Source organism: Macaca thibetana, chromosome 2, assembly GCF_024542745.1.
Source record: "Macaca thibetana thibetana isolate TM-01 chromosome 2, ASM2454274v1, whole genome shotgun sequence".
In the NCBI taxonomy this organism is placed as follows: domain Eukaryota; kingdom Metazoa; phylum Chordata; class Mammalia; order Primates; family Cercopithecidae; genus Macaca; species Macaca thibetana.
In genome coordinates this window covers 59,692,309-59,705,273 of record NC_065579.1, presented here as the reverse complement: position 1 = coordinate 59,705,273, position 12,965 = coordinate 59,692,309, and the positions used below count along the sequence as shown (strand labels likewise).

Here is a 12,965-nt window from a genome sequence, read left to right as displayed (position 1 = left end):
TAGCTCCATAGTCAAATAAATTAGCAATAATCGATCTTAAATATTACAAAAACTTTCAGAGTAACAGAACATTAAAAGATCTTAGTCTTACATAATTTTGTGTTAGCGTCTCTTCTAGTCAATTCCCTTAGCAGCAAATGTGACTTTTAAGTAGTTCTGACCAACTACAAATATAGTAATTTAATTCAATAAGACTTTAAAAAACTGTTTGAGGAATCTATGTTAACTTAGAAGAATTCTCCTATCTTTGTCCATGAATACCAGTTTAAGAAGAAAACCAGAGGGTTATAATTCTCTAAGGAATATTTTCTTTGACATCTTTTCTCTTAACACCTATAAATCCTTTCATGGCAAGTCATGGCAAACATCAATTCATGGAGAAATTAAAAGTATTAGACTAAATATCCATTATATGCATTTGGAGCCTTATTTTTTCATCCTACTCACTACTTTCCTAAGATTCCTTATAACTGTCTCATGCCAGGAACTTATTTATCAGTGAGAAAATCAAGAAAAGTTTGAATGTGTTCCTAACCTGTAGGTTACATACTATAATGCTGGGTTGTTTTTTTTCTGTTGTTGTTGTTGTTGTTGTTAAAGATGTCTTTCTTTAAAGGCAACATAGCTTAGTCTGCACCATTCAAATGGTCTAGGTTGAAATAAATGTTAATATGACCTTTATGTTTATTCATGGAATTACTTCTCTGATATATTTGTGGAGTATAATACAACCTCATTGCAGATCATGATTCTATTCTGAGAGTGATTATTTATAGAAGTACTCATAAGGCAAAAATGTAATAGCAAACTGAGAAATCAAGTTTTGCAATAATACTCTACATCACCATTAGAAAAGCTTATGTGTGACTTTACAAATCTAAATATGTTCATAATTTAGAAAAAATAAAGAATCCTACTTTATCCCCATGGTTCCTGAAGATACAGACCCACTGTATCTCCATGAGCTGAAATTGCAAGACTGTAAAAAGCATGTATAACCCTATAACAAAGACTGTTGCACACAATAATCTCTTGTGCTTTCACTAAAGTTTTCACTAGATTTTGCCATTTTCCTCATGTCATGAGTACTTGTAATTAAGCATGCAAGCAACAGATCAGAGACCCCTAAGGTCCAGTGCAGTGGTCACCTGTTGGCATTATACAAGATGATTTTAGAGGGTGCACTGACTAACACTTGTTTTGAGACAGGGTCTCACTCTTTTGACCAGGCTGGATGACAGTGGCACAATCATGGCTCACTACAAACTTGACCTCCTGGACTCAAGGGATCCTCCTAGCTTACCCTCCCAAGTGGCTAGGACTACAGGCAAACACTACCATGCCTGGCTAATTTTCATTATTATTTTTTTGTAGAGACAAGGTCTCCTTATGTTGCCCAGGCTGATCTCGAACTCCTGGGCTCAAACAATTCTCCTGTCTTGGTCTTTCTAAGTGCTGGGATTATAAGCGTGGAGCCACCGTGCCCAGCCAACATTTCTTAGATACACATTTATTTCAAAGTGTATAAGAAAAAAACAGCAAATCAAACTCATTATAGCTACTTCTTGAGTCAAATTTACTTTTTACATAAATTTCAGGTTAAAAAGTAAGTGCATTTAGGAAAAATATAAACTACATATAGTGTAAGTGCTATTGACAAAGGTCATGATGGAGGCTTGGAAAGCTCCAGTGAGGTGGAAAGTCTGGGGTAAGGTGATTGTGGTTCTGTTTCTAGTTGTCACTAACTACCTGTACTACCTTAACCAAGTTACAATCTTTTTGGGCATCTATTCCTTATCTGTAAAATTACAGTTGGGGTGACTTCTAAGATCCACCCAGTGCCATTCTTCAATGATGTTGTACTCTCTTGTCAAAGGCCATTACAAGGGATGCCAATCTCTGCAAAACAAAAGTAAGCATTCAACTCTTAACACAAGATGCCATACTTAAACTAGTCAGGCAAATCAGTGGACCTAATGTGGAATTTTTTTGAGGTTAAGATACTTTATTAATAGAGTAGACTAATCCTTTGGAAGACTGGAAATAAATTTGATTTTGTTTAGTAACTTTACATCTTTTGCACATGGAAGGGATCCCAAATATCTTTGAATTCTCTAGTCAATAAGATGGTCAAATAGCAGAGATTTTTATGTAGCATATTTTGAATGTGTTACCATTATTCCAAAATGGGAATAGGAAGGCTGGACGTTCATGATGCAGTCAGATGGAGTATTTAAGTAAAGTTAGTTTTTGAAGGAAAATACCCTTCTATTAGATGGAGAAAAACATAGACGAACACTAGACTAAGGTAAAGAGTTGTGTTTTAAGAAACAGGAGGTGTCTGCAGGTTTAAGATAAAATAGCTGATCTGGCTTCTGGTTTTATTTTTTCACTCAAAATAGAAAACATGTTAACCAGTTACCCATTTTCAGGGGTAATAAAATTTGAATCCCAAATTACCTCTAACTTTACTAAACTGTGTTGAATTAGTTTTTTTCCCAATGGTTTGAGAATACAAGGCCAAATAAAGACCTAACTCTGAGTACCAAAAAGCACTCATTGTAGAAAATATCTATCAATATGGTCAGGTTATTTGTTTACTAAAATAATCTATATAATTTGAGAAATAAACTACTATTTCCTTGAATTGACATTACCATCTCTTTTTCTAGAAGGTCCCCAGTCACTCAGAGAAGATTGTCTTCCTGAAGGTTATCTATCATTAACTCTGAGCTAGCCTAAAGAGAAATTAGATTAACCAATTAGATTGTAAGGTGAGGAAAAGAAGCTTTTAATTATGATGATGATCTCTGCAACTACCTGAACTAAGCATTTTGGAGATTATCTAATTTTAATTAGATAAAGTACTTTTTTTTTTTCTGTTTGGAATATTTATTACATCGATTTAACCTATTCAGCTCAACAAACAAATGAACACATACCAACAAAATCCAAACAATCTTTTTTTTGTGTGTGTGTGGAAATATATCTGCTTGTAGTGGTGCAAGAAATGGAAAAGATGTTATGGGTGAAAAATTTTACCTGTGATCTCTAAAAGGCTATATTCATAGAGCACATTTCAACATAAATATAGAAATCGGACCTCTGGAATACCAACAACTTAATTATCTGTTACTCTATCAAAACCCTCTTGAAAAATATGGCTTCACAATTTTCCAGCTTTTTACAGTCTTTTGTTAAATATATCTATAGGTATGCCTTCCTGATCTGTGAAAATAATTTTATCTTTGTCATTCTCAGTTACAGTGAGTTCCTGGCACTCTCTGAAAGAGCGTGCACGCTGTGGGGAGCTGCCTGCTCCTCACTTTGGATCATTGCTGACTCCGCCTCCTCCTAAGAATGGCAGCCAGTCTCTGTCTAGTCTCATTTGCTGAAGATGCTCCACCCCTGGGAGGATGTGGCTGGGGGAGAATGGGCAAGCCTGAGCTGCCAACCCTCTTGGGCTTATCTGAGGTTGGGAAAGTGGTGGGTTTTGACACTCCGCGCAGGCTGGGAATTTGGATTCCTTTTTCAGAGTTCAGTCTTGCAAGGCTTCTCTCTCCATGATTACTGACCGCTGCAGCAGGGGAGGTTAGGCTGCCCTTGCTGAGGGAACACGGTGAGAATGGTAAACTTCCACGAAGCTTCCTGAGTTCCAGGAGCTGTTCTCTGGCTTGACTCAAAGCTTCTGTCAGTTCAAAGCGTTCTTCACATTCTCTACGCACTGTCTCCTGAAGAAAAGTATTCTGAAAAGAGAGAGGGGAAAAGAAAGCAGACTTAGCTTTAAATAATGTGCATAAGTAGATAGTTACTGACGATACAATTTGAGAACTGAACTGGAAATCAGAGGTCTGTATTCTTTGATTGTCTCTGTGATAGTCTACCACACGGGACAGACAAGTCAAGAACAGGAACAATCTGTGATGGTGGAAAGAAGTTGGAGTGCATATTTGGTTCAACCCTTGCAGTTTGCAGATGAGAAGTCAACAACTGCAGAGACTGAGTGACCTGTCCAGGGTTATTCAGATGTTAGTGGTGCGGCTGGTGTTAGAACCCAGGACTTCTAATACAGGCTTCAGTGGGGTTTCAACCTTTCTGCATCAAGTCGCAGACAGTATGCTCTGCACATGTAATACTCAATAGTTAATAGCTATAGAGTCATTAAATATATTCTTTTACAGTAGAGGTATACTATAATAACATAAACAGGTAAAAGCGCTTGAAGTGTAAGATTGAAAGAATAAAAAATCAGCTATAGCATTTAAACAATAAAATCAGTTCTCATATGATGCTTTCTCAATGGAACTTAAATAAGATGTTCATTTGCCATTCTGTAAGATAATATCCCAAAATAGAGAAGATCGTCTGCTATTAATTCCATTCATTCAACAATCATTTACCAAGTTACTAGAAGTTGTAGTGAATACAATCCCTGCCCTCAAGAAGTTTGTACCTTTGTAGGTTTGAGCAGAACTGCTTTCTATGTCCATAAAAGAATCTAGACCCAAGGTGAAAGCTATGGGGTTTAAAATAAGGAAGAACTTTTTAATAGAGCTATCTGGAGGACACTGAAGAGTTGAATCTCACTTGACAGGGATGTGCTGAAGCAAATTTAAGCTTCAAATGTGTGACTGGACTAGAGATCATTAAGCCTCTTTGAAATTCTGAAATTCTACATTTCTAGTTGAGGAGTTACCTATGTTTCGTCTATGGAATTCATCAAAATTATTTCAAGTCCCATGGTAAGAATTAAGTCTTGGATCTCCCTAGTGTCCTGACATTCATGTCTTTATGATGTCAAAAATGAAGCTGAAAAGTAAATAATTCAAAGTAGTATCCTAGTAAGAAAACACAATTAAAATGAGTGTGCTATAGGATTCGTCAACTCAAAAATGAATTTCCATTGGGTTAGCTTGTTTGTAAAAACAGCCAAGGCATTCCCGAGTCTGCTTCTTAGTGGAAAACATCCTCCCTAAGGGTTGACTGACTAATCTGCTGTCAGTAGAACTAAATAACAAAGCGCCAGGGAAAGTAGCATCTTCCTGTTTTTGAGTTTCTCATTATTATAGACAGAACTCTATTCAATTCCAAATTTGGTAATCAAAATGGAAAAATATGGAGCAATTCCAGATTAGCCAATTGCACAGTAATTTTCTATAAAAGCTGCATTCCTGGGTCAAACAAATCCTCATCATTTACATATACTATTTACTTACTACATGACACACATTTAAAAAAAATCATGGGTTAATCACTTGCTTCTCGTTATTTTTAATTTTTGGAGGAATTGGAGAGAGCAAGGATGGTGTTTGTGGCTTTATCACCTAGTTCTCATTAACTCTAGCTGAAACACTTGTGGAAAAGGTAGGGGAGGAGGGACTAGAGAGGAAGATAACAAGGTGCCATGTTAGGTGTCATCTCATTTCCTGCTCCCAACAATTATATCTGACTAATAAAGACTGAAGCTCACACTGTTATGTAACTTGCTGAGAGTAATTCCACTCTGAAGTACTAAAGTCCCCTTCAGAGCCCTGCTCCATGCTGCCTATGCCTAAATTAGTTGCCTAATTCATTACATCAAACATGCAGGGACCATTTTGTTCCCAGGACACTGAAAACAAACAAACAAAACAAAACAAAACAAAACAAAAAAAACAGTAGGACATTTTCATCTGGTTTTGCCCAGGTTTTCTAAGTTCTATTAATCAAAGTTTCTTTTAAAGTGGGGGAAAGACCCAATCCATTATATTTTTTGTCTACTAGTAGAGTAAGCTGGCAAAGTGTTGGAATTATTAAAGTGGTGTATTAATCCATTCTTGCATTGCTATAAAGAAATACTTGAGACTGGGTAATTTATAAAGAAAAGAGGTTTAATTGGCTCATGGTTCTGCAGGCTGCACAGGAAGCTTAGCAGCTTCTGCTTCTGGGGAGGTCTCAGGAAGCTTCTAGTCATGGTGGAAGGCAAAGGGATAGTGATGCATCTTACATGGCAGGAGCAGGAGCAAGAGAGGTGGGGGGAGGCACTACACACTTTAAACAACCAGATCTCATGAGAACTCTTTCAGTATCACAAGAACAGCACCAAGAGGATGGTGCTAAACCATTAATGAGAAACTGCCCCTATGATCAAAACACCTCCCACCAGGCCCCACCTCCAACACTGGGGATTACAATTTGACATGAGATTTGGGTGGGGACACAGATCCAAACCACATCAAGTGGCTTTCAATAAATTAGTATAAAAATATCGCTAATTAAGAAAGCAATGAGAAAGATTTAATTTTATTTGAATATGTGAAAGAAAAAAATAGCAATGAAAAATGAGGCCAACATATTAGTGACATGAATAACAGGCACAACAATATGGAATGATAAAGTGATGGAGGATGTGATGACAAGAGCTTTCCTTAAAAGAAAAATAAAATTCAATCAATTTACTGAGATTAAATTCAAGTCTCAAAGGAAAGGAGTAATGATCTGGAGAAAACAACCAAAAAGCAAGTCACATAAAAGCTATTTCAGGCAAGTGACATTCCACTAAGGAGAACATGAAAGGGTAGAGTGAGCCAAAAGATGTCCTCATAGCAAGTTCAATGGGAGCAAAGACCTGGCAGACTCCAAGCTGAACTGTGTACCCATGTTTTATATCCAGTGAAGTCTGAACCAGTCATGGAAGGATCAGATTACACAGTTTCCACCAACACTAACTAGACATATTCCAAAGTAAGAGAATGGAGCCAGCCAGTGGAGTGGGGGAAGGGCTGCTGACTGTCTGGGGCTCACTGCTCTGCAACTCATCTTTCTTCAAGGTTATTAGCTTGCAAGACAAAGGATTAATTCTCTTTCTTCTATTAGTTCCCAAACCAGGAGACCCCTGAATTGAAAATAATATCCAAAATTGATACTTCTACTCTTTTCTGTGCCAAAACATCATGAAATGTTAGGTGAACCACACAATATCTTCATGTCATCTGCCACCATTACCTCCTCCTCTAAAATTGAGATTATAACTCTGTTTTGTTCAACAGGCAATTCAGATTTATAATCTATTCAATTATGGGATTAAAAAATTAAAATAAAACAATGGAAGTGTAGGGGATTGCTATTTCAGGGGTGTAATCTGATAGGGCATGACTAGAGGACACGTGGATGTGGCTAGAGTAAGTAGACACATTAGTGGAAAATTCCATCATACGTGAAAAGAATCATCCGCTCGTGGTTACTTTTCAGCAATTTAGTCAAGATGAAGGTTGGATTGTTGCAGAATTTTAATGTGTTTTCACTGAGTAACAAGGACAAATGTGCAAGATGAAATATGTTCAGTAAGACTGAAAATCATGCATAGTATTCTATGTTTTAGATAAAATTATCTTTGGCCATATTTTAACATGGCAAAAATAGAATCACTGGATTGTAACTAGACTGGAAGTCAAAATGGAAAGGAAGGCATGAGCCAGGTGAAGAAGAGGCAATTAAGTTTTCGAGGCAGAGCGGGCAGTGAGTGCAAATGCCTGGCAGTGAGAGAAGGAGAGGCATAACTTGGGATAAAACATGGCTTAATATGACTCAGGCAGGTGCACATGGGGAGAAGAGACCAGGACTGATGTAGGGAAGAGTGAGCAGGGTCAGATCAAGAGAAAATTTGTTAGTGTGCTAATACTAGGGTTTTGACTTAATTCTGAGGTTCATATGGAGTCATTGAAAGTTTATTTCAAGCAGATGGCTGGCAGGATCAAATCTGCATGAAAGGAAGATCCCTTTGCTAGCTTTGTGAAAAACAGCCTGAAGTTGAGCAAGATGGGAGCCAGGGAGGACAGTAGGAGCCCCAAGTTTTCATGGAGAAAGTCCTTATCTCAAGTGCCCCTTGGGTCAGGTGGTCTAGGGAGGGGAGAACTAGGCACTCCTGCATCCTTAAGCTCTGCTGATTGGTGGTAAGCATTCTATAGATATCACTACAACATTTTCAGAATAAGGCCACTTTGAATGGGCTTAAAATATGGCTTAATTGCCCTCCCACTGAGAAGGAAAATGTCAAAATGAAAATATAAATTAGTTCATCATATGTTTGAAATTTCTAATATTAAAAAGTGGCCAATTTCCCCTACTCCTTGCAATATAAGGGTGGTTTATTTTTATACTTGTTTTCCTTTTTATTCTTAGAGACAGCTGGGTTGCTTTCAATTCCAAAAACAGTGGAAGAAGGGAGAGAAGGCTTTACTGTGTAACTTGATTGTTCTGAAGGTAAGACTGCCATCTGCAATGGGAATCAGCTGTATTTGGCACAATTTTGGGGGGAACATGCCAGGAAAGCAAGTCCTCCTCAGTGAAGAACAATCACAGATTGATGGCTTTGTTCATGCTTTAGACCGAGTAAGATCTGAATCAGCCATGGAATGATCAGATTACAGTTTCCACCAGCCCTAACTGGATATATCCCAAGGTGAGTGGGTGGCTGGCCGGGTGGGTGGGGAGCTGAGGTAAAAGGAAATTCTGTGGAAAAGTGTGGAAACCAAAACAATGAGTGGGAGTTTGCAAAGGATGTTCCCACCTCCCATTGAAAGCCTTCTAGGCTTCTGTTCAACTAATCTGATCAGCCCAAAACACTGCAAAAAGTTAGTGGAAATGGCCTTTTGGTAAAACAAGAATGAGAATCTGAAAAGATTTCCAGGAAAAAAGTAAGATGGATGTCAGGCTGGTTGTTTTCAAAATTATATTTCCCTGCTTACAAACATAATAAAACCAACTACAGTAGACATATTCAAACAAAAGTTGTAGCAACAGAGGGCAATAATCCCTCAGACTGATATGCTTCAGAGGCAGATTTGCAGGGCAGAGAAGAAGAGCCCATGATGACCAAGTATGCAGGATTTACTTTTCTAAGTCAATAATCCAACTTAATTTAGATTTAATTAGCACTAATTAAACATACACAATTTAACTAGCACTAATTAAATATACAAAAATTTCTCAATATATCTTCTCATTCTGTCAACTTTCTGGTATCTTCCTCACCACAGAGACTCCCAGTCTGAGCCCCCTTCTGCTCCATGGCCCAAGGCTGAGGTTTTCAGGTTCTCAGTTCACTCATCCTCCCTGCTAACCAAGCCTACGTATAGTCCCTGTCCCCTAAAAGCTTTCCTGATCCTCCCCATGTTTCCTGCTGGAGGATGGAGAACCTCCTTTTACCCTCTTACTCTTTAAAAAAGACATAGATACTCTAATTTTATTATGTCCCCAAACTGCCAACTACTTTTTGATAATTTACTTGCTGGTACTTTGCTTACTCCATTTTCATAGATGGAATTACCAGAGAAGTGTGTGCCGTATTCTGTATATTGATTAAACATGCAAATAAAATAAATGCTTATCCTAAAACTAAGCAAATCCCTCTTGCAAGTAAACTATTTGTGCTTGCAAATACCATGTATTCCTACAATTTAATCTTAGAGTTTACATAAATCCATCTTTGCTAGATTAGTTAATAAACTTTTTTCTTTTTGTTTTTTGAGACAAGGTTTCAGGTTGTCACCCAGGCTCCAGTACAAAAGCACGATCACAGCTCATTATAGCCTCTATCCCCTAGGCTCAAGCAATCCTCATTCCTCAGCTTCTCAAGTGGCTGGGACTACAGGTGTGTGCCGCCATGCCCAGCTAATTTTTGCATTTTCTGTAGAGACAGGGTCTCCCTATGTTTCCCAGGCTGGTCTTGAACTCCAAGCTCAAGTGATCCTCCTGCCTTGAGCTCCTGAAATGCTGGGTTATAGGTGTGAGCCACCATGCCTGGCCTAAACTTTCTTATGTAAATGGAGTTTCTTTCTTTCCTTTTTTAAAAATAGAGTTTACATTGGAAACATATTTTCAAAACACCAAAATGTTAAAAATAACCCATGATGTCAATATTTTTAAAAAGTATGTAAGAAGTAAAATCCCTGTCTATCTCTTCCTATACTTCTAAGGTAACCACTGTTAATAGTCAGGAGGCAAATCTTTGATTTTTTCCTATCATCTTGGTAGCCCTGTAGAGAAACACATGTACTTTCCTTTGTTTTTTAAACAAAACAGATTCAAGATGCTAGGAGATGGTCGGGCAAACCAACATAAACAATAAAAACAGCTGTTGTAATGAAAGCCAATACAGATCTATAGTCCTTTAGCCTTACTTTTGACATCCAAAAAGCTCTGAAAAGAAAAAAATGTAGCTCATTACATTTAGTGATAAAATCTGACTAAACTGATAGAAGGCTAATTACAGTCTTTGTCCCATTTCGTGTGAACATTCAGATGTTTCACTGCAGAAGTATTAATGTCATTGCATGGGGAGGCTGCCCTACATCTATGAGGACATACTGTACTAACTTTCTAAAATTCAAAATAATTTTATATCTGAGCCCAAAGTTTTCAGATAAGGGACTGTGGGCCTGTCTATATGGCATGCACTCTTCTTTAACTACTGTCTTTCTTTAGAGTCCTTGATAGTGTTCTCTTCCGGTTTTCTTCCTACCTCACCAGAAGTTCCTTTTCTGTCACCATTGCTAGATTCTACTCCTCTTCCAAGCCTCTAAAAGTTGGAGTGCCTGTTCTCAACCCTTTCTCTATTGCCTAATCCTCTGGGTGATCTCATTCAGTCCCAGGGGTTAAGTATCAGCTACATGTGGATTTGTCCAAAATTGACATCTCCAGCTTGCCTTCCCTGTGGCCATAGTGCCTAGTCAACATCTCCCCTTGGGTATCTAATAGGCATATTAAGAGCAACATGTCCCAAATAAAATTCTTGATATTCCTCCCCAATTGTATTTCTTTTCTAGCATTTGCCATCTCAGCACTCTCTCAGTTGCTGAGATTCCAAACTTCGGAGTTATCCTTGACTCCTTTTTATGCTTTCATATCATCCAGTCCATCAGCAACTTCTATTGCCTTCATCCCTAAAATATATCCCAAATCTGGTGATTTGTCACCTCCTTCACAGCCTTGCTCTCATTTTTGCCCTCTTCAACCTATTTTCTAATCAGAAGTCAGTTATCTTCTAAAAATAAGTCAGATCATGTCAATTCCTTGTTCAAAATTCCTAGGTGACTTTCTATCACACTTAGAAAAGTATCCAAAGACTTATCACACTTAGAAAAGTATCATAGCCTACAAAGACTGCATGCAAACTGGCCCTTCAACCTTGGTTTCTATCACAATCCTTGCTCACTAAGCTCCAGCAGTGCTTCCTGACTTCCTTGTGGCTTCTTTAAGGTTCCCAGTATGCTCCTTGCTTCTGGGTCTTGACACTAACTATTACCTTTGCCTGGACTGTTTTTTTCCTTGGAATGTTCTTTGCCTCATTATTTTCTCAGAGCCTTTTACCACCCCGTCTAATATAGCACCCCTCCTTCAGAAAGTATCCCTTTTATCCGGATTTATTTTTTTCTTAGCACTATAAAAACAACAAAACTGTTTACCTGTTAAATGACTGCATAAATAAGGAACTGCAGTAGGCGCACAGGTGTATAGCTAATTTTGCCTCTGAGATTTTGTGACTTCATGGAGGGGTTCTCTTTACACTTAGACTTGAGGAATAAACAGAAGTGTGCCAGGCACCCGTTACTAAAGTTTAAGCTAGAATCTGCTTTGTCTTTTTTCATTTCTCATAATCTGAAAAGAAAATCTCATGAAGGTTTATATTTTGTTGCTTTTGTTTTACTTGTAACTTTCCTGATTTTTCTTTAATATTCCTTGCTTGACCTTTATTCTTATCTCTGTCGCCTTCTCTACCAGGTCCTTTTTATACTTTATTCCTTTCTATTATTTTTAATTTTTTAAAATTAAAGTATTACATATAGCTAAAAAGTAAAATAATACTAAAACTCACAATGAAAAAAACACTTTTTCACATTCCCAAGTCCTGCCTCCCAGGAATAACCATTTTCAGATCTTTAAACTATTTCTTCTGATAGTTACCCTCCGTAATTCAAAATAACATCATTATACATCGATCTCTTTGTTTTTCAGTTTTGAACATATCTACTTACTGCATGGAACGGAAGATGAGGGTTCAGCTTTCTATACCAATTCCCAACAGATGCTGCTGCTCCTCCTATCCTCATATTTCTGTCATAATTTTTAGCTTAATCTATATTCATCTTTATATGATTATAGTATATAAACATATGCACATCTGGGCCATGTTATGTACTAGGACGACATTTTCTTCCTTGCACAGCTTCCATCCAGAGTTATTGTCTCATAATTTTTCTGCTTTGTTTTCTGGGTATTGATACTAATTTTTCACCAGACTTACAGAAGTGTAAATATCCTCTCGACATGTTCAAAAACCCCATGTAAGCTATCAGCTTCTCTTTGTTCTTGGAGACATACTTCTAAGAACCCACCATGCTTCTGCTCAACATTCTAAGAACTTTCTTTTGGTATGCTTGTTCTTTCAATCTGATGCACTGCTGTAATCCTAGCATTTCTTCCCACCATTGTCCTGGGATTCCCTTCATCTCTCTCCTGTGTTGGATTCCTTATTTCCTGATTCCTATATTTTCTCCTTTATTACTTATTCCCTCATTGTGCTGTCATATATCTTCTAACAGCTTCCTGAAAAAGGTTGCCAGGGTAGTAGTATTTTTGAGAAGTCTGAAGTCTGAAAATACCTGTGTTTGATACTTGATGGATTGTTTTGGCAGGATATAGAATTCTAGGCTGGGCATAATTTTCCTTTGGAATTTGGAACGCATTGTCTTCTATTTCTTATTTCCTTGAATTTTCTTTTTCTTTTCTTCATCTTTTTGCTTTTTTCTTCTGCTTTCTAGATTTCACATCTTTATCATCTAACCCAAATATTGATTTTTAAACATTTCAGTCCTTATATTTTAATACTCACTCTTGTTCTTTTTTTGTAGCTGGCTGTTTATGTTTAATGAATACAATATCATCTCTTTTCTCTCTGAGGATATTAATTATATATTTTTAAGTTC

At 37.4% G+C, this 12,965-nt stretch overlaps 1 protein-coding gene across 8 annotated transcripts in view; it reads right to left on the bottom strand.

Annotated features, from left to right (window-relative positions):
- Window positions 1-562: 562 nt before the first annotated feature.
- LEKR1 (leucine, glutamate and lysine rich 1) overlaps window positions 563-12,965 on the bottom strand; it is a 226,126-nt gene continuing 213,723 nt past the window's right edge. For 6 of the 8 annotated variants that reach the window (XM_050779849.1, XM_050779853.1, XM_050779852.1 and 3 more), the window contains one exon: window positions 563-3,746. In XM_050779849.1, the coding sequence (XP_050635806.1) occupies window positions 3,333-3,746 (414 nt within the window). In that variant the 3' untranslated portion in view covers window positions 563-3,332. The remainder of the gene's footprint in view (window positions 3,747-12,965) is intronic. The other 2 variants (XM_050779855.1, XM_050779854.1) reach the window with 2 other exon arrangements.